Below are 23634 nucleotides of genomic sequence, written 5' to 3'. Positions count from 1 at the left end.
CAAAGGAGATGGGAGACAACATAGTACATTAAGGACAACAATCATTCGTTATATTATACAACCAATTTCTATAACTAGAAAAGGTACTGGTATTATTTGGATACATATCCTACAAATAGCATGTATTAAAGGCTTGGTCTACAGCCCACAGTGCCCTCTGAATGTCGTAAAGCCTTTAAAAGGTGAGGGTTTTGGTCGGCAGAAGTTCAATCATTGGGGAGGTACTTCCCGTCCTTCCTTTTTATCCCATCCCCCTTCATAGCATCCATAGAACGAATGCGCCTCCTCTACCACACACTGCCAGTGCAATGACCTGACAAAACAAAGAGCACAATAAGATACAGACTGAAACTTTCAAACCATTGTTGGACTATAGGAAAAGAATGCTAGTTCCGCCCACAATAGAAGAAATAGTGATTATAAAATACCTACCAAAAAAGATATTCCTTCAATCTTAAAAAAAAAAGAAACAAAAAGAAAATGATTCTCCAAAAAACAATAATGGAAGTAGAACACATGAGTAACGACTTAAAAGAATAATATGTTGATGCACAATGTATGCCTTTGCAAACATTTCCCATGTCATGAGAAGGGGTATCAATGTATGAGAAGTAATTCACCTACTGTCTGGCAAATATAACTGTAACCCCTCTATACATTATAATAAAAAAAATTTCCCATATCAGAACTTCAATCTTGTTCTACAGTTTGTTCAAAACCCTCTGTCCATATCCTTTTCACACACGGGTGGGCCCTCTTCAATGGTCCTCTCTAGATACCCCTTTTATTTATTTCCTTTGTGATACAAGCAACATGTATCACCAAGTTATATTGAGTATTGCCTCTGTGTGTTCCTGGGGCAAAAAGGTGGCATATTCTTGTGTGTACCCCCAGCATGCTGCTGAAGAGAACACAACTCACTCTTTATTAGCTTATAAAAAAATAAAAACTAGATGTAAAAAGTGACCATATATTTTCAAAGCCAGATAAGAAGAAGAGGTTAAAGGTATAAGAGAAGATAGGAAAAGATTATCTGGCATACCTTGACTAACCATTATTCTAAAAGCCATTGGGATTCTGACTCCATGTAGATGAAAAATTACCCTGGACTATTCTGAGTATGCTGACTGCCCACCAGTCTGTCCCGGCATGCACCTCCTCTTCTTTACTTGAGCCAGCGGAGAGACCTACCCATTCTGGAACACATTAGAGATAATTTTCTAAATTTAGGGACTGATCACCCATGAGTGCACCAGGAATGGGCTGTGTTGCATTCTGTCCTCAGTACAGCCGGCTTCTGCGACACTTAACTTGGGGAAAGGAAGGCAGCCTTGTACATGCATAGTTAGGAAGTACCCTAAATGATGCCTCCAACTCAGCAGATGATACCTTTTAAAACATGCAATACAACTAAGTGCCAGTGGTTCATGCTTGTAATCCCAGCTACTTAGGAGGCTAAGATCTAAGGACTGTGATTGAAAGCCAAGCCTGCAGGAAAGTTCGTGAGATGTATCTCTACCTAACCACAAAAAAGCTGGAAGTGAAGCTGTGGCTCAAGTAGAGTGCTAGCTTTGAGGAAAAATCTCATGGATAGTACCTAGGCCCTGAGTTCATGTCCCAGGACTGGCATGCACACGCGTGCACGCACACACACACACACACACACACACACACACACACACATGCACACGCACACACACACGCACGCACACGCACACAAAAATAAAATCATATAAAAAAGTTATTAGAAAAATTAAATGCCGGGCCGGGAATTTGGCCTAGTGGTAGAGTGCTTGCCTAGCATACATGAAGACCCAGTTCAATTCCTTGGTACTACATAGATAGAAAAAAGCTGGAAGTGGTGGCTCAAGCGGTAGGGTTCTAGCCTTGAGAAAACCCAAGGACAGTGCTCAGGCCCTGAGCTTAAGCCCAGAAGTGGCCAAAGTAAATAAATAAATATGTCATGTATATGACACAGCAATGTCAAATTGCTACAAAATTTCTAAGAGGTCACTCTAGGTTACCCCATTTATTTTGCTGCAGATCCAGATTCACCAGTCAACACATACCTGCTCATCTGCAATCTATATTAAGAGTATCAAAAATTAGATGTGAAATTCCCTAAAAGTCTCCCCTCCTCTGAGGGAAGACAATGGCCACACGAATCACTGACTCTTTCTGGCCCTGTGTAAAAGGAGTACATCAGATATACTGCAAAGATGCATAATTAATGTGTTCTTTTTCTTATTTTATTCAGTCCCTTTTTCTTTCTCCCTTTCTTTTATTCTTTCATTTTTCCCTTCCTTCCTTCCTTTTCCACTTCCTTCTTCCTTTCCTTCCAGTACTGGGGCTTGAATTCACTCAAGGCCTCTGCTCTATTCCTTGAGCCACATCTCTACTTCTAGCATTTTGCTGCTTCATGGAAGATAACAGTCTCTCAGGATTTTCTGCCCAGATTGGCTTAAACTTTAATCGTCAGGTCTCAGCCTCCCAAGTAACTAAGATTATAGGTATGAGCCACCAGCACCCAGCTGATGAATGTATTCTTGGCCCCAAGAGTGATGGGTTACAAGGCAGGACTCACAATTAGTACAGAAAACCCACACAGGGTGTGTTTCCGTGTTCAAAGCTTCCTAATCTCACCTGATCCCCTGCAGCTTGGTGAGTGCTCTTGTTCACCCTCAGGATTAGAATTCCCATCGTGAAGGACATGGCAAAACATCCCTGGGCTTCCCCAGTACACATTGGCCCTAGAGAAATGTGGGGCCTTGGTACAGGCCTTCTGCAACAGAAGGCACTTACGCTCTCTGGAACTCTGGGATGCTGAAGATAGCCTGCATGACAGAACTGAGATAGCAGCTGTTGCCTAGGTTCTTCAGGCCCGTGTACCCTGGGCCATACATGGGCTTCAACTTTGTTCCAGACTCCTGGATCACCTCCCATTCGCTGACCCTTGGCTTCATGTCATTGTCCCGCAGCCCGTTCTCTGTCTGGGGCCAAGACATCAAAGAAAAACATGTAGAAATGTGAATTCCATTCAAAGCTTACATCTCATGAATTATTTCTAAGGTCAATGCCTATTTCTCCCTTTTTCCTAGATTATAACTCAGTCAGGAGGCACTAAGAGCCAGGGTGGAACGTGCCCTCCAAAGGAGTTTTCCCCTAAAAACTACCTCTGTGGCTACTGTTATTTTTCAATAATTTATATAAACCTAAAAAAAGGACATTGACAAATGATGAAAATTGCATAATGATGTGAAGGACTTAATGTCACAGAACTGTATATTTAGAAATACCTAAAATGAGCATGAGTAGCTCATGTCTATAATCCTGGCTACTACAGAAGCAAAGATCGGGATACAACTCAAAGGAAGCCCAGGTAAAAAGTTAATGAGACTCCCAGTTCAACAACAACAGCAAAGTAAGTGTGGTGATGCATGCCTGTGACCCCAGCTATGCAGAGATACAGACAGAAAGATGCTGGTACAAGGCTAGCCCCGGGGGGGGGGGGAGGGGGGATATGAGCACTATCTGAAAAATAACCTAAACCCAAAGGGCTGGAGGCAGGACATGGCCCAAGCAGCAGAAGATTAAGTACAAGCCACAAGCTCTCTACACCGGAGTTTTGTTTTGTTTTGTTTTGTTTTTTTAAAAAAAGGTTATGCTGCTATGTTGTAGACATGACATACATTTTTAGCACAATTTTATAAAAACAAGAAAAGACATTTAAAAGAAAAAAAAAACTGAGAACAAAGGAGACTAGATTAGAGAAAAGAGGCAAGCCTGAATGAGGGAAGAGGGAAACAGGAAGAAAAGACAGCCAGAGAGGGGTGTGGGGGAAAGCTAGGAGGCTTGAGAGCACTTCTGGAAGAGGAGAGGACTTTAAAGAGCAGTGAAAAATAAATGAAAAAGTGGGTGTAATGAGAAAGAGAAGACAATAAGAACATGAGGAGAGGGACATGGCATGGGAGTAGAGGGCTAATAAATACATTGTGCATGTTTTGTGTCTTGTGAGGTAGTACTGGGGCTTGAACTTGGGGGCCTGCTGCTGGTCTCACTTGGCTTTTCCATTGAAAAATGGCATTCTACCACTTAAGCCGCACCTCTATTTCTGGCTTTTCGCTAGTTGATTGGAGATGAGAATCTCATAGATTTGTCTGCCCGAAGTTGGCTTTGAACCAAGATCCTCAGATCTTACCTTGCTGAAATTACAAGTGTGAGGAACAGGCACCCAACTGCCACCCACATTCAAACAGCACTACACAGAGCACAATTTGAAAACAGAAGCAGCTTTTATATCAACAGTAATGGGTTGTCTTATTCTATCTTCAATTAATCTATCAATCGGGTGACATGGGTCACAAATAATTATTAAGGTCATCTCCCCCCACATTTTTCCCTTTGGTGAACCAAGCATGATTCATGCAACTATCCAACAGAGGAGGCAGAAATTCTGTAACGAAACCCCAAATAAAATGTGATGAGTTGCTATTTTACTACAACATAAAAACATCTACACTGGAACCCAAAAGGAAAATGTTAATTCAATCCAAAAAGCCACTGTAACAATTCAAACATAAAATCTATGAAAACCTATCTAAGTTACAGGCATTACATATGACATAAATGAAACAACAGACTCTCCCCCACACTCCGTTCCCCCAAAGTTAGGATAAGAGATACAAGGGTACCTCACCCCATGCATGTGAAGCATGTCGATTCCAAAATGCGCCAAGTGCTTGGCCAGATGAGGATCCAAAACAGGTTCCTCTTCTTGAAAAGAATAAACATCTAGAGGTTGAGGAGAAAAGAAGCACTGAGATCTGTAATCAGGTCGTTCCACGGTCAACATACACTTACCATGCTCTTTCTGTGCACCAGGCTCAGGGAATTACCAATGCAAAATCTTCATAACAACCAACTGGGAGAAAGACAAATAAGCCATCCACACAGTAAGTAGGTAAATTTTTTAAATACAATCACCTATTTTGATATTTCAGAATGTTTAAAAAAAAACAAACAGTTTTCTAGACGCTGGGATGTAACTCGGTGGCAAAGTGCTTGCCTAGCAAGTGCAAGGTCCTGGATTCAATCCCTAGTACAAAAAAAAAAAAGCCAGTAATCCTAGCTACTCAGGAGGCTGAGATCCAAAGATGGCAGTTCAAAGCCAGCCCAGGCAGAAAAGTCTCCATGAGTCTCTTATCTCCAATTAACCACTCAAAAACTAGAAGGGAAGCTATGGCTCAAAGTGGTAGAGCACTAGTCTTGAGCAAAAGAGGTCAGGGGCAGCGCCCAGGCCCTGAGTTCAAACCCCATAGCTGGGGGGTGGGGAGGGAACTTCTCTAAATAAAAAGAAAAAAAGTTGTTCTTTTTTAAATTACTTTACTTTTAAAACTAAAACCAAGGCCAGGAGTTTGACCTAGTAGTAGAGTGCTTGGTTAGCATGCACGAAGATCAGGGTTCAATTCCTTGGTACCACATACATAGGAAAAAGCTGAAAGTAGTGCTGAGGCTCAAGTGGTAGAGCTCTAGCCTTGAGAAAGTCCAAGGACAGTGCTCAGGCCCTGAGCTCAAACTCAGGACTGGAAAAAAAACAAAAACAAAAACAAAAACCTAAAACCACTGTTGCATAACTCTATGGTTAGGAAGGGAAGGGTGAAGGAGGAGGGGTGATGGCTATTTGGGCTGAAGTTCCCCCCCACAATTCCTTCTACACAGAGACCTTCCTCCTCCCCAGGCCTCTCACCCTTGCTCTGCTGCTTCCTTGTCCACACTCTCAGAACCGGTGAGGGATCTGAACAGACTTGATGCTTCCCTAAAGAGCTTCCCTGAGAGTCAACACAACTCAGAGTATGGGTAACGGGGAGGCTCTAGAAACCCAAGGGCCTGGGCTAGCACCCCTCCTCAGTGCTGGGTGAGCAGCTTCTCTCCTCTGTCAACATCACACTTCAAAGCAGTCCTGCCTTCTGAAGTGCAGTACGTGGGGCTCCTTGGAAATGTAGAATCGGGGCATACCCCACACCTTCTGAGTCAGAACCTGTCTCCCCAAGAACCCCAGAAATAGAGCTAAGTTTTAGAAGCACTGCTTAGTTTTCAACGCTATGGACTGGAATCCTCTGTCCTGTGTCCTGTCACACACTAAGTTATGTAGAAGACGAACCGTCATTCATAAGCCAGCCTCAGAGAGGAAAAGAAGCTCATAAAGGCTCAAAGATGTCTCCTCACGTCCTACAGGCAGCCCAGAACCCACGTTTCTGACTTCTGGCTCGATTCTCTTCCATCTAAATCAGAATATTCCCTAAGTCTATCAGAATACAGATAATGAAGCGGCATCCGAGGCCTATTCTGGGACAGAAACAAAAAAATAATCATTACAATTTCTTCACTGTAAATTTGAAAAATAAAATCCACTACAAGGAAAACAGATTTTTAAAAAAAACATACCCTTCGTTAGGAAAGCACAATGTACAATATCCAAGGAGTTTTCCACTTCTGGGAACACCACAGCAGGAGAGGAAGCAATGTATCCATATCACATATTCTGTCTACACACAGGTGTATGGTTTCAAGTGCACCTCTCTGACAGAAAGCCTCGGATGCTCAGCACACCACAAAGCAGATGCTACATTCACTTTTCCCATAATAACACTAAGCCCAGAATATTTGCTAAAGGCATGCTACCTTTCAACAATATCACACTTTCACTTGATCATTTCAATGAAGCCATTAACGTTTACTTTGCCTTCCGGGAAATGTTTGCTTTTAGGGAGGCATTTTTTTTTTTTTTTACAAAATTAAGGTCAGGAAACACACTTTAACCACAACTACTTCTTCATGTCAACTGAGCTGTGTGAGGGAAATTAAAATTTTGTTTTGAATTACTGGGATCAAGCTTAGTCAAAAACATAACTTAAAAAAAATCTACAAATAAGGCAGGCTTACTGCATAGATGGTAACTCCTGGCCTATCCCCAGAAAGGTAGAGACTCACTAGCCCCAAAGGAAACAGGTCTTCTGTTATTTATAGATTAAGCTTATAGTTTCCTCTTATTCACTTCTGTGGATTGCAATCCTTTCTTATATTTATTCAATATTCTCAAAAGGAAAACAATAAACAATAAACAGAATCAAATAAGAAAAAACTTTCCAAAAGGTTTCAGTTTTTAAAACAAAAAACAACAACAAAAAAAACTCCTTAAAGTAACATGTTTCAAGTTGTTAGCTGATAGTTGTCAGTTCAATTTTTTTGTTGTTGGTACTAGAGTGTGTACTGATGGTGAGCACTTGCTAGGCAGGCACTCTACCACCCTAACCATGCCCAAGCCCCTTTGGCTTTCATTATTTTTTGAAAGAAAACAATTTTTCCCCAGGAGCTAGCCTAGTCCATAATACTATTTCACTTCCAATGCAGTTGAAATGACAAGTAAATGCCACCCAGCTTAGCATTTGGTAGAGATGGGGTCTGGAATACTCTTTGTCCAGGCTGGCTTTGAATCCCCAGATCTGAGTAGCTGGCATTATACACATGAGCCACCATGTGTATATATATACACACATGACCCATTTGGCAAGAATATTTTTTTGCCAGTCCTGGGCTTGAGCTCAGGGCCTGAGCACTGTCCTTGGACTTTCTCAAGGCTAGAGCTCTACCACAACCTTGCTGGATTCCATGTTCACTGAGCAATTTTCTAAATATAATTCAGCTTCCCACAGGGAAGGAATGCACTGGTCAAGTTGATATAAACATCCGACTTACTGACAGTGTGGTTCTCATTAGGACTTTAAGATTTTGTCTCTTGTGAGTTCAATTTGCCTGAGGGGCCAAAGGAATGTAGACTGAACTCCTCCTTGGTGCCTTTTCCAGGACATGGCCACCCTAGCTGGCCTCCTGCACTCAGCCCCTGAAGAACTACACTACATGAGACATGTAGAATGCAAAGCCTGGTCTTAAGGACTTTGTGCATTCTACCACTAGGCTATGCTCCTATTTTTATTTTTTTTATTTTTATTTTTTTTGCCAGTCCTGGCCTTGAGCACTGTCCTTGGACTTTCTCAAAGCTAGAGCTCTACCACTTGAGCCTCAGCACCACTTCCGGCTTTTTTATATGTATGTGGTACTGAGGAATCGAACCCAGGTTTTCATGCAGGCTAGTCAAGCACTCTACCACTAGACTATGCTCCCCACCCCAAGGTCCTATTTTTTTAAACTACACAAAACATGCCAGTGGCTGCAATCCTAGCTACTCATGAAGCTTCTGAAATATCAGGATAACAGTTCAAAGCCAGACCAAGCAAGTCCATGAGATTCATATCTCCAATTAACTTCCAAAAACCTGGAGATGGAGCTCTGGCTCAAGTAGTATAGTGTTAGCCTTGAGTACAAAAACTCAGGGACATAGGGCAGGGAGTGTGGCCTAGTGGTAGGTGCTTACCTAGCATGCACAAAGCCCTGGATTCAATTCCTCAATATCATATACACAGAAAAAGTGGTGCTGTGGCTCAAGTGGTAGAGCTCTAGCCTTGAAAAGGCTCAAGGCCAATGCCCAGGCCCTGAGTTTAAGCCCAAGGATTGGCAAAAAAAAAAAAAAGCTCAAAAAAAATGCTCAAGGACCTGAGTTCAAGCCACAGTACCAGCAAAAGCCTATACTAAACATGATAGAAAGTAGGAAAATCTAAATTTCAACATCCTCCTCTTGCAATTTTATTAAAAGAACTCTTCTATTTAGAAATTGTCTCTCTAACCCTTTGAAAAGCCACAAATATCTCAGATTAGATTCTCAGTAGCCCTTATAAAGTAATAATGTTAGCTAAGCACTTACTACAAACCTGATCCCAAATGCATGCCCTGAATTTCCTCTTTAAATCCTGGAAGACTTAGTGAAGATCTGCGGTATACACACGGGTTCACTTGCTTTGGAAGAAAATGTTTGCTAGCAGAACCTGGGAACCACTGCAGCTACATTTCTCCAATGAGTGAAAATAATTCCATAAAATTTGGAATTTGTGAAACCAAAAAATCCTGACATGCTCTAAGTGCCAGCCTTCAATTCTAAATTAAATGCAAAACTAAATCAGCTCTGCTCGGCAAGGGTTGATGAGAAGTATCCTCTAGTGAAAAGCCTTTGACCATTACCTCTAAAGCAAGTTTAGCTCCATCATAAAAAGATAATTAAGAAGAAGAGGAAAAAGAGAAGACAAGCCTCTTTGTTCTCCTAAGTCATCATGTTACCATAGAGCAAAGAACAGAGACTAAATAAAGCAGGAGATTTAGAGGCGCCTGCACTGAGGACTGGTCTTGATCTGGGTTTAATAAATGTTTTCAAGAATGATTGGATGATCATTTCTTTTTTTTTTTTTTTTTTGCCAGTCCTGGGCTTGAGCTCAGAGCCTGAGCACTGTCCTTGGACTTTCTCAAGGCTAGAGCTCTACCACTTGAGCCCCAGCACCACTTCCGGCTTTTTTCTATGTATGTGGTACCAAGGAATCAAACCCAGGTCTTCATACATGCTAGGCAAGCACTTTAACTACTAGGCCAAACTCCCAGCCCGGATGATCATTTCTTATAGCTACCATTCAATATTTAAGTTTTTCATTCTTGACCTAATATTACTTCCCTTTCCATCACAAAATGATAGAAGGAATTAACTGTACAAACTGGACCCAAATGAATTCTACAGATCATGACAGAAACAAACAACAGTCTCTGAAGCTGGTGGTTGAAGTAGGATGATCCTTCCAAGAAAGTCAACATCCCCATGCCTGGTTATTTCCCAAACTCAACACAGAGAATTCTTTCAAACTCATTTCTCCACCATTAATCCAGTTATTCCTAAATACTATTCTGTATGATGAATTGTACAGGCTCCTCCTACTGTTCTGATAGTGATTGCATTATGCACATTCCCTTCACAAATCCCCTTTCCTGCTACTATCCTCCTTGCCAAAAAAGGAAACAAAAGGACAGTAACAACAGTCACCTATGTTCACTATTACTACGTGTTAATCATTTTGTGCTCCAGATGAGGAATTTGACATTACGGTAGACTAGAAAACTTGTCAAGTTAACTCACAGTAAAGAGGTAAAATTAGGATTCAAATTTGAGCTGAGTCGAGAGATTGGTTATCTGTAAGAGGCCACATCATGTTCCTAAATTCAGTCAAAGCACACTCACCTGCCCCATCAGGGGTGATGGTTCCCAGCTTCACAGCCAGAGGGTACCCCATATCTCTGTAGTGCTCCAGCGCATGCCCGTTACCCCCGGAGCTGTCAAAGAACCACTTTCCACACAGAACAGAGCCATCGGTCAGATTCAACCAGAGGTTCTCTCTCAGGTCACACCTGGCACACTTCCAACCACTAGAAAGCCATCAGAGAACAGTCAGAAGAGCCAGAGCACAACAACAACAATTTAAAAACATCCAACATGTAAGGAGAAGTAGCTGAAGGTGGCAGGTCACAGGACACCCTCACTAAATAACATACTAGGGCTTCCCACTCTCTACCCCCAAAATCTTATGGCTACTAAATGAGATTTGGAAAGGTTTGGTTGGGCAAATAGAAACAGATAGCATGGAGGTGGGGTAACACCATCATATCTTCCTGGGGGACCCTGGGGAAAATGGAAATGGCTCATGGAGCCTGCCCCACCTCCTCTTCCAAAAGGCCTTGAAAGCAGAGATACCCAGCAGAGCCAGCACTCCTTCAAGTCAACATAAGACTGAGGAAACAAGACCTTCATGACTCTGCAGCAGACCTGGGTAGGGGACAAGTGCCCTTTCCCTTGGAGTGAGGAAGGAAGTGACTCAACCAGATGCTAGAGCAAACACAAGGACTATGAAAGAGCGACCCACAAGCCTACAGCAGAGCCATCGATTACCAGGCCCCACTTTTCACCCTCTTACACTGAGAAGTCTAAACTCTCCTCCTCCTCCTCCTACTCCTCCTCCTCCCTGTCATTCTCCTCTTCCTTTTTCTCCTTCTCCTCATCTTTTCCTTTTCTTCTTCCTCTCCCTTGCCTGGGAATCCGATGACTAAGACCTCCCTTTGGCATAAGGCAGCCCTCCTAGATAGGAGTTCATTTGGAGGCTTATACCAACCTGCCAATGACCAAAATGCTTTGCCTCAGTTTCCTCTGGTGTCTTACTCTTACTTTCAAATAAACTTTGCCTCCACTCCCACTCCTCCTGCCTCATAAGTTTCTATGTGGTAGACCTCCTCTTTTGCTTTCAGTTAGTGTGGCTCCTTAAAGCTCTCAACTTCTTTTTTTTTATTATTTTTTTTATTTTTTATTGTAATTAGTAAAAGGGTTACATGATATTTGCCAGATAGAAGGTGCGTTAATTCACATACATTGATACCCTTTCACATGTCTTGGTACCCATTTCCCTCCCCCCCAACCCCCCACCCGTCTTGGTTTTCCCCCCTTCCCTATCAAATTTCAAATATTCAAATACAAATAAATTCAATATATTAGATAACAAAGTGAGATACTATACCAATATGAGATAACAAGGGAAAGCAAAGGAGATGAGAGACAACATAGTACATTAAGGACAACAATCATTCATTATATGGCTTTTGTTTCACTATCCTGGAGGTCCTTTTAATTAGCTTCACATTATATGTCATTATGTATCAAGATTTTGCTCTATTGCAAATCTCTGCTAGTAGAGCCCAAGGTTTCTACTGATTATGACGAATGAGGGAAACCATTGAGCCTAAGTTCCTTTGAGTCTGGCTTACTTCACTTAATATGATTTTTTCTAAGTCTTTCCATTTCCTAACAAATGGGGCGATGTCATTCTTTCTGACAGCAGCATAGAATTCCATTGTGTACAAATACCACAACTTGTTGATCCACTCATCAACTGAGGGACATCTAGGTTGGTTCCATATCTTTGCTATGGTGAATAGTGCTGCAATGAACATTGTTGTGCTAGTGGGTTTAGTATGTCCTTGTTTCTGGATGGTTGGGTAAATGCCAAGTAGTGGAATTGCTGGGTCATAGGGGAGTTGTATGTTTAGCCTTTTGAGGCACTGCCACACTGGTTTCCATAGTGGTTGAACGAGTTTGCACTCCCACCAACAGTGTAGTAGTGATCCCTCCTGGCCACATCCCCTCCAGCATCTGTTGTCATTCGTTTTCCTAATCCTGGCCATTCTAGCTGGAGTGAGGTGGAATCTTAGAGTTGTTTTGATTTGCATTTCTTTTATGACCAGAGATGTTGAGCATTTCTTCATGTGTCTATAGGCCATTTTTGTTTCTTCTTCAGAGAAGACTCTCTTGAAGTCTTTGGCCCATTTTTTAATGGGATGGTTGTTACTTTGGAGGTTAGTTTTGGAGTGATTCAATTTTTTGAGTTGTTGATATATTTTAGATATGAGGCCTTTGTCCGTTGTTTGGTTGGTGAAGATCTTCTCCCAGCTCTCAACTTCTTACTCTATCTTCTAGTGTCCTTTCCTTCAATTATTTGTCAGATTGAGAGGATGAACCCAAACCCTACATGGCAATTACCACTTTTAGACCACAGTAGAACCACTCACCTCCCTGCCCGCCTCCCAGGCTCCTCCAAGCATTTCCAAGATGCTCTTTAACTTTAGGACATGGAGGATAGGAGAGAGGCCATTTTCACACAATGCTCACTCAAGGAACAGATAGCAGAGCTTGAACAAGAAGCAAGCACTGCGATTCCATGTGTCGAAAGCAGATGCAGCTCCAAAAGCATTGGCCATGCATGGTGAAACCAGCTTAAATAAATCCCCTTGCTGAAGTCTGGATCTCCAGGGTCCCTGGTGGCTCATGAGTTGAAGGCTTAGTCCCCAGTGGGATATTATAAAGAACCCTTAACACATTGGGGTTTGTGGGAGGTCTTCCTGTCTTTTGGGGGAGGTACTTCCAAAGGGGATATTGGAATCTAGGCCCCTTCTCTTTCATTCTCCATACATCCCACCATGCTTTCCCATCCAGCAGAATGTAAGGCCTCAGTACTGAGGCCTCCAAAACTATGAGGCCAAACAAACCTTTTGCCTGTCCTAGGCCTTGAGCTCAGGGCCTGAGCACTGTCCTTGCGCTTTCTCAAGGCTAGAGCTCTGCCACTTGAGCCACAGCACCACTTCTGTCTTTTTTTCTATGTATGTGGTACCAAAGAATTGAACCCTGGTCTTTGTGCGTGCTAGGCAAGCACTCTACCAGTAGGCCAAACTCCAGGCTGATTTATCTCAGGTATTTGAAATGATAACCAAAAGCTGACTAATACACCCCAGTCACATATCTAAATTAATGGAAAAAAATTAATTGAGTATGAAATACCCTCATTGTGTTAGGGAATTTACAGAATGTTTTATGATTGAATTGTCAATACTGACCAGCATCAGGATTACTATCTGTATTTCTACAAAGAGAAAGAAATGAGGCCCAGAAGGGACACCCCTTTCTTAAGTGCACTAAAAATACAGGAAAGTAGAATCAGGGTTCAACCAAATCAGGCTCTTCCTACTCCTTCTGTGCATGTCCTCTGTACACATACTGGCAGCATGGAGAAGGAGGTGTTCGTGAGGCCCAAGGAATATTGCTGCCAAAATGTGACAGTTCAATCCCCAGACACCAAACGTAAACAACTTGGGAGGGAGTTGCTCTGGAAGAGCAGACAGACAGGAAAGAACAGAAAGCTAGGAACTGTGATGAACAACTAGGATTCAGGCCAAAACTAGGAAGACAAGTGCCCCCCACCTCAAGAGCAAGAAGCTGGGTACTTTCTGCCTCGTCCATGGTGACTAATCAGGGCCAGTCCAGGAGAAGAGAAGGGAGCTTTTATTCTGGGGCACTGCTGCTGCCTGTCTGTCCAGCTGGCTTCTGCAGGGGGAGAAGCCCTGTAGCAGAGTCATGTGTGTCTGCCACTGGCAACACTGATGTGGAAAAGGGCTTAGAGCTATGTGCCACACACATTGTATATCTATTACAAAGGTACAATTTTAGAACTATTGGTCTTATTCTCAGTAAAAGATCTCTGGTAGAATATATAAGTATTAGTTCAGAGAAAAGGTAGAAAACGTTGACCAGTTTTAGAGCCTAAAGTTGCATTTTGCTATTTGACTCTGACCTTGGAGGAATCCTGACACCATTATCCAATTGTGTGAGGTCGTTGGCATATTTAGACACTGGCAGTTCATTTTCCCAGGTGTCTGAGTCTTGCTTTCTGTATGGAGATTTCGAGCTGAGAACTGCATCACAAGCAATTGTTACCTAGAAGACAAACCCAGATAGAACATTTTTCAAAAATGAAGAAAAGTTTGAGATAATAGCAACTTCTAGAAAATGAACTTTAAGGTATATTCATAAATACATCTGAGGTGAATAAAGCTCAAGCAGCACAGTTACCTGGAGAGTAAGAAATCAGTTTTCTGCACTTTCCTATAAATCTAGCTAGGTTTTATTCTACTGTATAGTTTGAAGTAGTGCTTGGAAAATGATATAAGGTAACAAGGAACCAAATTCAGTCTGTAAACTCAGGCTTAGAGGTCAGATTGAACAATTCCTACTACAGGGAGAAAAGCATGAGGGGAGCAAATTACAGGGTGGGGCTGAAGCACAGGAATACCTAGAATTCCCCCTAATGGTCTGTGTTCCTCTTCACCAATGTACACTGGGAGAGTTAGTGCCCTCGACTCCTCAGGCAATGGCATGTTGTCAAGGACTCTTAAATGGAATGCACACAGCTTGGTTCCATTTCTTAATCTGGTGCAAATGTGGCTCTGGACAGGGACATACCTAGGTGTTTCCATGCCATATGTCCTCATCATGAGCAAATCTGTGAGGTCCTGCTTGGCACCAACTGCCTTCTCCTAAATCCATATGCTTAGTAGCACCTCTTCTGCTCTCTGAATGCTATTAGCTATTTCTAGCTCTCTTTAGAAAACATTCTGATGGGCCAGGAGTTTGGCCTAGTGGTTAAAGTGCTTGCCTAGCATGCATGAAGACCCGGGTTCGATTCCTCGGTACCACATACATAGAAAAAAGCCGGAAGTGGTGCTGAGGCTCAAGTGGTAGAGCTCTATCCTTGAGAAAGTCCAAGGACAGTGCTCAGGCCCTGAGCTCAAGCCCAGGACTGGCAAAAAAAAAAAAAAAAACATTCTGATGGAAAAGTAAAGTGGTACAGCCACTTTGGAAAACAGCTTGGCAGAGTTAGCACAAGGCCCAGCAATTCTACAATTAAGAATATACCCAACAGATAGGAAAATATATGACCACACGAAAACTCATAAACAAATGTCCATAATATTTTTATCATAAATAGAAATAATCCCAATACCCATCAGTGATGAGTAGAATATAAAATGAAATGTAGGAGGTTTATACAATAGAATCTTATTTAGCAAAAACCAGAAATAAGTAGTGATGCATCCTACAACATGAATACATCTTGAAAATGTATGTTAAATGAGAAAGCCATTCACACAAGAAAACACATTTTATTATCCCATTTATACAAAGTGCCCAAACAGATAAATCCAGACAAAAAGAGATTAGTGAGATAGGGGTTTCAAAAATGTTGACTAGTGGTGTGAGGCATTTAGTGGGACAATAAAAATACTTTAAAACTAAGAAGGGTGATGGAGGCTCAACTTGCTTAATATAATAAAAGCCCTTTTAAATGATAAGCCAGATTTTATAACAGAAAGAAAATTGGTGTCCTATGTCACTAATATTCTGTACCATTTTCTCAGTTGCCATTGACTCAGCCACTCAGCCCCAGAGCAACTGCTATAAATCCTCTATCCCAGACATATCTGGAATGTACCCCTTCTCCACTTCAGCCTCCCGCACCCCACCCACCATCATGACACTACTGTGACTACACATGGCCTTACAGCCAGTCTCCCCTTCCCTTCCCAGCAGCCAGTATCTGCTGTGAAAATTAGACCCCATCCCTCCTCAGTGTAAACTCCCCACTGTCATATGTAATACCACCAATGGATGATACTCAGCCAGGCAAAGCCAGGAAAAAGGAAGGGCCAGGTTTAGACCTCTAAGCCCCTTTCAGATTTTGTGAGTCTGGACCATGAATCCTTAGCACCTTTTGGTCTGGCTTCTTATAGCATCCTCGTGTCTTTTACTCCCTATCCTGATCGTGTCTCTGTTCTCCTCTGGATTTTATGAACTCCCCTCCCAATACTACATCATTTTTAAGTATTCTGATCTACAATGCAAGAGGATTTTGAACAAGATTCAGACGTAATCTCTCTTTTCTTTGAATACCCTTCCTAGTGAAACTAATACAATTTTTTCCTTAGACTTCTAGGCCATGTACAAGAGCATCTACTAGTCTAGTGCTTTTGGAATATTATTTAAAAAATCATTCCAAGTCCCTTTTTATGGGTCACAGCTGAAGGTCAGAATCAATCATCTTCTAATCTACATTATGTATTATTTTTTCCTTGGACTTTTTATCTGGAGAAACAAAGTCTCCATAGACCTCAAGTTCAAAGGTACACTCGAACTAGCCCATACTATCCCTCAAGTGCTAGTGATAAAATTTTAAGAATGTTGCATTCCTATTAATTAGAATAGCCAAGAAATTGAGAAACATCCTAAGTGTCTATCAACTGGTAAATGGATAAAGAAAATTTGGTACAAATGCATAGTGGAATAGCACTCATAAGGAAGGAAGGAAGGAAGGAAGGAAGGAAGGAAGGAAGGAAGGAAGGAAGGAAGGAAGGAAGGAAAAAAGTTAGGAAGGAAGGAAGGAAAGAAGGAGAAAGGGAGGGAAAGAAGGGCAGGGGAGGACAGTAGAGGGAAGGAGAACATGGGATGGAACTGGAGATCATTTTTATGTTCAACAAAATAAACTAGACATAAAAATATAAGCACCATATGATCAAACTCACATGCAGGGCATTAAAAAAGTTGAAGTTACAGAACTTGAAAAATAGTGATAAACAGAGACTGAGGAGAGTGGCAGAGAGAGATCTGAAATGGTTGGTTAACCAATCTAAGATAAAGTTAGGTAAGAGCAAGAAGTCCCAGTGTACTATTGCACCCTGTGGTGGCAATAGACAAGCACAAATATCAAGAAGTTAGAAAAAAGGATTTTGGTGTTTTCACCATTAAGAAATGATAAATGGGACAGGTACAAGTATCTTGGTCTCTAATCCTAGCTATTCTGGAAGCTGGGATCAGAGAATCAACATCTGAAACTAGCCCAGGGAGGGAAGTTTGTGAGACTTTTACCTCCAATTAACCACCAGAAAATTAGAAATGGAGATGAGCTCAAAGTGGAAGAGCACTAGTCTTGAGCGCAGTCTCAATGACAATGTCCAGCCCCTGAGGTCAAGCCCCACAACCACCACCACCAACAAAAAAGAAATGATAAATGTTTAAAGTGACAGATATATTTAACCTGGTTTAAGGAGACAAGAGTAGCAGTGCATGCTTATGATCCAACACCTAGAGGAAGCGGGCAGGAGGGGGCAGGGGGGTGGGAGGGGGAAGGGATCACAAGTTTGAGACGTTGTCAAGAAAAAGAAAACTTTAACCATTGCACAATACATATATTATTGAAATCGAATGTGATACTGCACTGGAATGGTGATTTTTATTTATATATAGCAAGTAAAGGAAACAGAAAAAGATTAAGAGATTTTACAAGATTCTTGTTAAACACAACCTTTATTAAATTACATAGATTTACAAAGGTAACATAGTAAAAGAATCCCAGTTATTTTGTTAAATCTTACTATAATCTGCATGCTGTTGAGGTCATTTATATCTACATGAGTTGGATGGTGGAGATTCCAGGCAGCAATTCACTACCACTCACCCCCACATTCAAGACCACAATCATCCTGGAAAATGAAAGCACGCAAAGATGCTTACTGTGAACTCTGTATCATTCATAAGTCACTTGACTATCTGGTAGATGATACAGAATAACTCTCTCAACTGAAATTATTCTAAGCAGAGATACTCAAGGGATGAAGAAAGAATCTCCTTAATGGATGGTTTCTGTTTTGTTTCAGTCTTTGTTGTTTTGGGCTTTCTTTTTTTTCTTTCTTTCTTTCTTTCTTTCTTTCTTCCTTCCTTCCTTTCTTTCTTTCTTTTTTGTACTAGTATTTGGGCTTCATCTCAGAGTTCTTGTTGGGATAATGTATAGAGAGCTTACAGTTACATTCAACCAGTGATTTTTCCATTTGAGGCTGACAGACTATCCCTTGAACCACAAGTCCACTTCTTGGCTTGAGATAAGAGTCTCACAAATTAATCCAGAGTTGGTGAATACACTTTGTTGATCCTGTGTTTCTGAAGAGGTTTGCAACAATATATGCCATTGCAACAATATATGCCAGGCTTCATGATCAAAAAAGAAAAAATAGAATCTCACAAACTTACCTGACTAAGCTGACTTTGAAGCTCAATCCTCAGATCTCAGCCTCCTGTGTAGATAGGATTATACGGGCATGAGCCACTAACATTAACTCTTATTGGATGGTTTTGAAATTAATAGTTATATATTATATGTGTATGTGAATACATGTATGTGCATGTCCATGCTAGACCTGGGGCTTGAACTCTGGCCCTGTCTATTGTCCCTGAGCTTTTGTGCTAACAGCTATTGTTTTGCCACTCTATAGAGCCACATTTCCACTTTGGCTAGGTAATTAGAGCTAAGTGTCTCATGTACTCTTCTGCAGAAGCTGTCCTCAAACCCTAGCTCTCATGTGTCAGCATCCTGAATAGTTAGGATTACCAGTATGAGCACTGGTGTCTGCCAAGACTAGTAATTCTTTTATTTAAAAGTTCAGAAAAGAAGCCAGGCGAACTGACTCACACCTATAATCCTAGCTACTCAGAAGGCTGACATCTGAGGATCGCAATTCAAAACCAGCCTGGGCACAAAAGTCTGTGAGACTCTCATCTCCAATTAACCACCAGAAAACTGGAAATGGTGCTGTGGCTCCAGGGGTAGAGTACTGGCCATGAGCTGAGTGTGAGTGTGTGTGTGTGTGTGTGTGTGTGTTGTGCTTGTTCTGGACTGGAACTCAGGGCCTAGATGATTTTTCTGAGTTTTTGTGTTCAAGGCTAGCTCTCTACACTTAAGCCACAGCTACACCTCTGACTTTCTGGTGGTTAATTGGACATAGGAGCCCAGAGTGGGCTTTGAACCATGAACCTCAGATCTTTCCCTTCTAAATAGCTAGGATTATAGGTATGAGCCAATAGGGTCTGATTTTGTTCTCTCTTTTTACATTATTTCTTTAAAGTAATGAAGTTTCTACTTTGAAGTATCTAAAACACTCTTAAAAGGCATGCCTTGTACAACTCACAAAAGTAATCAAATTAATTGAAAAGAAGTTATATCTTGCTGTTTTCTGGTTTATATGACATTTTCCTTTTAAATAACATTTATAGTTCAAATCATGCTCTAGATGTACAAATAATTTAAGAGTATTTTTTCACATAAAAGACTATCCTACTTAAATGAGAAAAAAAATATTCTCTCATGACTTTTATTCACTGTATGCTTCTTCTTTCCAACAGCAAAAGGGTGGTAAGAATTCTCAGTACTACAGTGGTTAAAACTTTAGTGTATAATTTCAGGCAATGGGATAAAGTAAGACCATTCTGTCCACTAATACATTTAATCCCTAGCAACATCCGCATGAGTCAACACAAGGAATCAGAGTAAAACAAAGGGAATTTAATCTAACTCTCCATGCTTCACTGATCACTGCCCGCTTCATACTGATGTGGAAAGGCCACAGCAATAAGTACACAAAATATAAATGTAAAGTAGATATGAGGTTAAGTGGTAGAAACTGGTCTCTGGTGACATGGAAACCCTGAGCACAAATGTCCTATTTTGGCAGCAGCAAGGGAACAGATGGCAATCGTGTAATGGCCAGAAGACTCTGGCTCTAAAGACTTGGCTTTGGTTCTGGCATAGTTTGAAGGAAAGAATGAACTGTCATGTCCAAATCCAACCTGGCCTGACCTGGCTGCCATCTGTAGTCAAGTTCTGAAAAGTCAGAGAGAGGAAAAGGGGAGATGAAAGGAAATAGGGTGGAGTATGATAAACAATACAGGAAATAAGCAAAAGGTGTGGCAAACATCTAGTGTCCCTGAAGAAGAGTCAAGCAAAGAAAGACAACACTTATGGCCTAGGCCTTTGCTAAGGGAGGCTGATATCAAGAGGCTCAAGAAATGAGGCCAGCTGTGCAAAGAATTTGGCACATAGGAGGATCAAAGTTCAGGCCACCAAGTTAAAAAGCAAGACCTTATCCCCAAAATAAGCAGAGGAAAAATAAAAAAGACTAGATGTATAACTCAAACAATAGCGATAGTAAACATGAAGCCCTGAGTTCAAACCCCAGTAACAAAACTCAAATGAAGACAAACCCTCCAGAATCAAATGATTCTGGGAAATTAAAATTTTCTGGAGACACAAGTTCAAAAGACAATAAAAGGAAGAAGAGAGTAAGTAGAGGAAGAGTGGGAGAGGGAGAGTAAGCCTACTATCTCAAACAAAAACCCTTGGGAATAATCTTAGCGCTCAAGGGGCAAAGCTGCAGGAACTTACATCATCCCAGAGTTCCCACAGACCTGGGGCTTATAAATGCCTGGCCCTCTTTCCATGTGGCTTTGTTGTGACAAAATAATATTTAATGTTTCTAAACATTAAATTCTTTTTTTCATATATTTTTATTGTAATTAATAGAAGGGTTACATTATATTCACCAGATAGAAGGTGCATTACTTCACATACATTGATACCCTTTCTCATGTCTTGGTACCCATTTCTCTCCCCACACCCCCTCCCCCATCTTGTTTTCTTCCCTTCCCTATCCAATTTCAAATAACCAAATAAACATATATACAATATATCAGATAACATTTCCCTCCCCACACCCCTCCCCCATCTTGTTTTCTTCCCTTCCCTATCTGATTTCAAATAACCAAATAAATATATATACAATATATCACATAACTGTAACAATATGAGATAACCAAGGGACAGCAAAAGAGATGAGAGATAACATAGTACATTAAGGACAACAATCACTCATTATATGGCTTTTGTTTCTATATCCTGGAGGTGCTTTCATTCAGTGTCACACTATATGGCCTTATGTATGTAGGTTTTGTTCTATTGTAAATCTCTGCTAGGAGAGCCCAAGGTTTCTACTGATTGTGACAAATGAGGGAAACCATTGAGCCTATAAACATTAAATTCTTATAATGGGGCTGGGAATGGGGCTTAGTGGTTGAGTGCTTGCCTAGCATGCATGAGGCTCTGGGCTCAATTCCTCAGTACCACATAAACAGAAAAAGCCAGCAGTGGTGCTGTGGCTCAAGTGGTAGAGTGCTAGCCTCAAGGAAAGCCCAAGGACAGTGCTCATCCCTGAGTTCAAGTCCAGGAATTGGCCAAAAAATCCTTATAGCATTATAATATCATAATTATAAATATTATAATATTTAGAGTCATAGCTTAGTGGTAGAATGTTCATCTAGCATGCATGAAGCCCTGGGTTCAATTCCTCAGTATCATATACTCAGAAAAAGCCAAAAGTGGCGTTCTGGCTCAAGTAGCAGAGCACTAGTCTTGAGCAAAAGTATCCCAGGACAGTGTCCAGGACTGGCAAAAAAAATACATAATATTTAATGTTTCCGAACAAATCCTTAGGAGGAAGGACAAAATAATTGAAAATAGTGTCCTCTCTCTGATCAGAAGAGAGTCTCTGGGACCATTACCTATGCATGTGAGATGCACACTTTGAAAAGTAAACAACAGACTGTGATCAGGAGAAAAGAAATCAGCTCACCCTGGAGAGGCCTAAAATCATGAGCAGTGAAGCCTCCAAGGCATAGGAAAGAGGAGATTGACTGCCTGACAATGCTGGAGCTGTAACCTTGTGAAACACTTGTCACACAAGCAGTATGCTCATTCCATGCTTGGTCTTCTCATTTCTCCCATTCAACCCATGCCCTCCCCTCCTCTAGAGCACACACACACACACACACACACACACACACACACACACACACACCCCAGACACAGAGTCACATCTAACATCTAACATCTAGCTAGCAGCTGTGTACACTCACTGACCAGGGCTGGTAACTCCTCAATATTGGGTAGTGCTATTTCATAGTGGTCTGGGAATATGACAAGTTTGGCTTCATCTTCATATTCATAATCGTCGCTATTTAAATCATCATCAGTATCTAGATCTGAGGAAAAAACAAAAACAAAAAACAGGAAGTGAGGAGAGGAACATCCCACATCAAGGCAGCAGGCACTGAGAAAGCCAGGAATTCACAGGACAAGACACCGCAGACATGACATTTACAGTTCCCAATCTGAATGGCCAGCCCTCCACCCCAACTGGAACTGCCAGCCCTGTCCTCTTCCATAAGTCTGTATGTTTATTCAGAGCAACAGATGTATGAAGACGATAAGGTCATAACATGTAGCTTTGTAGTCAGGACAGATATGCATGATAGATATTGAATTCATAAAGATTCTGCAAAGAATAGATTGTTCATTATGCCCATGTGCCTGATTTCACTCAAACTGACTGCTTAAAAGTAAATAAACTTAAGGGACCAGGAATTTGGCCCAGTGGTAGAGTGCTTGCCTAGCATGCATGAAGACCTAAGTTCAATTCCTTGGTACCACATACATAGAAAAAAGCCAAAAGTGGTGCTGAGGCTCAAATGGTAGAGCTCTAGCCTTGAAAAGTCCAAGGACAGTGCTCAGGTCCTGAGCTCAAGCCCAGGACTGGCAAAAAAAAAAAAGAAAAGAAACTTAAGTCCAACATGGAAACCAAATCTTAATGTTACCTTGGGTGAGTCATAAACTCTAAGTTCTATAGTTTCCTCATCTTGAATATCTCTCAAAATTTAGGTAAGAGGTCAGAAACAGTAAATAAGAGACTTGGCACAAAATAGGTAGTTGATAATGACAGCTATTATTTAAAAATCAAATCACTGCTTCTGACTCTTATCCATTTCTGTCTCTCTCACTCACGGTCACTGAGACTTTACACAGTAAACTAGAGTGGAATGCCCGTCATGCGAGCATCTTGTTTCCTCTGGCTACAGAGAATTCTCAGTAGGAACTAGTAGTTTCTCCAGCCAGTTGTCCATCAAGTCCTCACCATGTGCTGAGTTAATCTCTCCGAAAGGTTAGGTGAAGCCTCAAGGAAGCCACTTGTCACATTATTTACGCAGTCACTTTGGTCTTGCATTCATGGGGATGCCAGCATCAAGGTCATGTTTGTGTATTTGTAAGTTTGGAACTATGGTGACAAAAAGTAGTTTGGCTTTATACTCCACTCTCACACACAAACCCAACACGAACAGAAGACAAACACATGTAGAAACATGGGCTCGGTGAATGAAAGCTACTTATTGTAATTGGGCCCTGGGGCTATGACCAGTCAACCAAAAGCATACTTATCTATAGTTATCTGACATGACTTCAGCAAAAATTTAGTATATATTGATGTATATTTTTGTTCTTAAAATTTCAAAGTAAGATACAGCTGACACCAGTAGCTCATGCCTATAATCCAAGCTACTCAGGAGGCTGAGATGTGAAGATAGAGGTTAGAATCTAATAGGGGCAGGAAAGTCTA

The 23634-nt window shown here is 41.3% G+C and overlaps 1 protein-coding gene across 1 annotated transcript in view; it reads right to left on the bottom strand.

The window, feature by feature from the left end:
- Usp13 (ubiquitin specific peptidase 13) overlaps positions 1 to 23634 on the bottom strand; it is a 131021-nt gene that overhangs the window by 61981 nt on the left and 45406 nt on the right. The window contains exons 4-8 of the mRNA XM_090342477.1: positions 22104 to 22225; positions 14100 to 14242; positions 10172 to 10356; positions 4697 to 4791; positions 2803 to 2990 (exon numbers count right to left, since the gene is read on the bottom strand). Of these exons, the coding sequence (XP_090198603.1) occupies positions 2803 to 2990; positions 4697 to 4791; positions 10172 to 10356; positions 14100 to 14242; positions 22104 to 22225 (733 nt within the window). The remainder of the gene's footprint in view (positions 1 to 2802; positions 2991 to 4696; positions 4792 to 10171; positions 10357 to 14099; positions 14243 to 22103; positions 22226 to 23634) is intronic.

Source organism: Megascapheus bottae, chromosome 1, assembly GCF_031878675.1.
Source record: "Megascapheus bottae isolate mThoBot1 chromosome 1, mThoBot2.hap1, whole genome shotgun sequence".
NCBI classification, from domain to species: domain Eukaryota; kingdom Metazoa; phylum Chordata; class Mammalia; order Rodentia; family Geomyidae; genus Megascapheus; species Megascapheus bottae.
The sequence above is the reverse complement of the archived record's forward strand: the minus strand, read 5'-3'. Positions and strand labels throughout refer to the sequence as shown.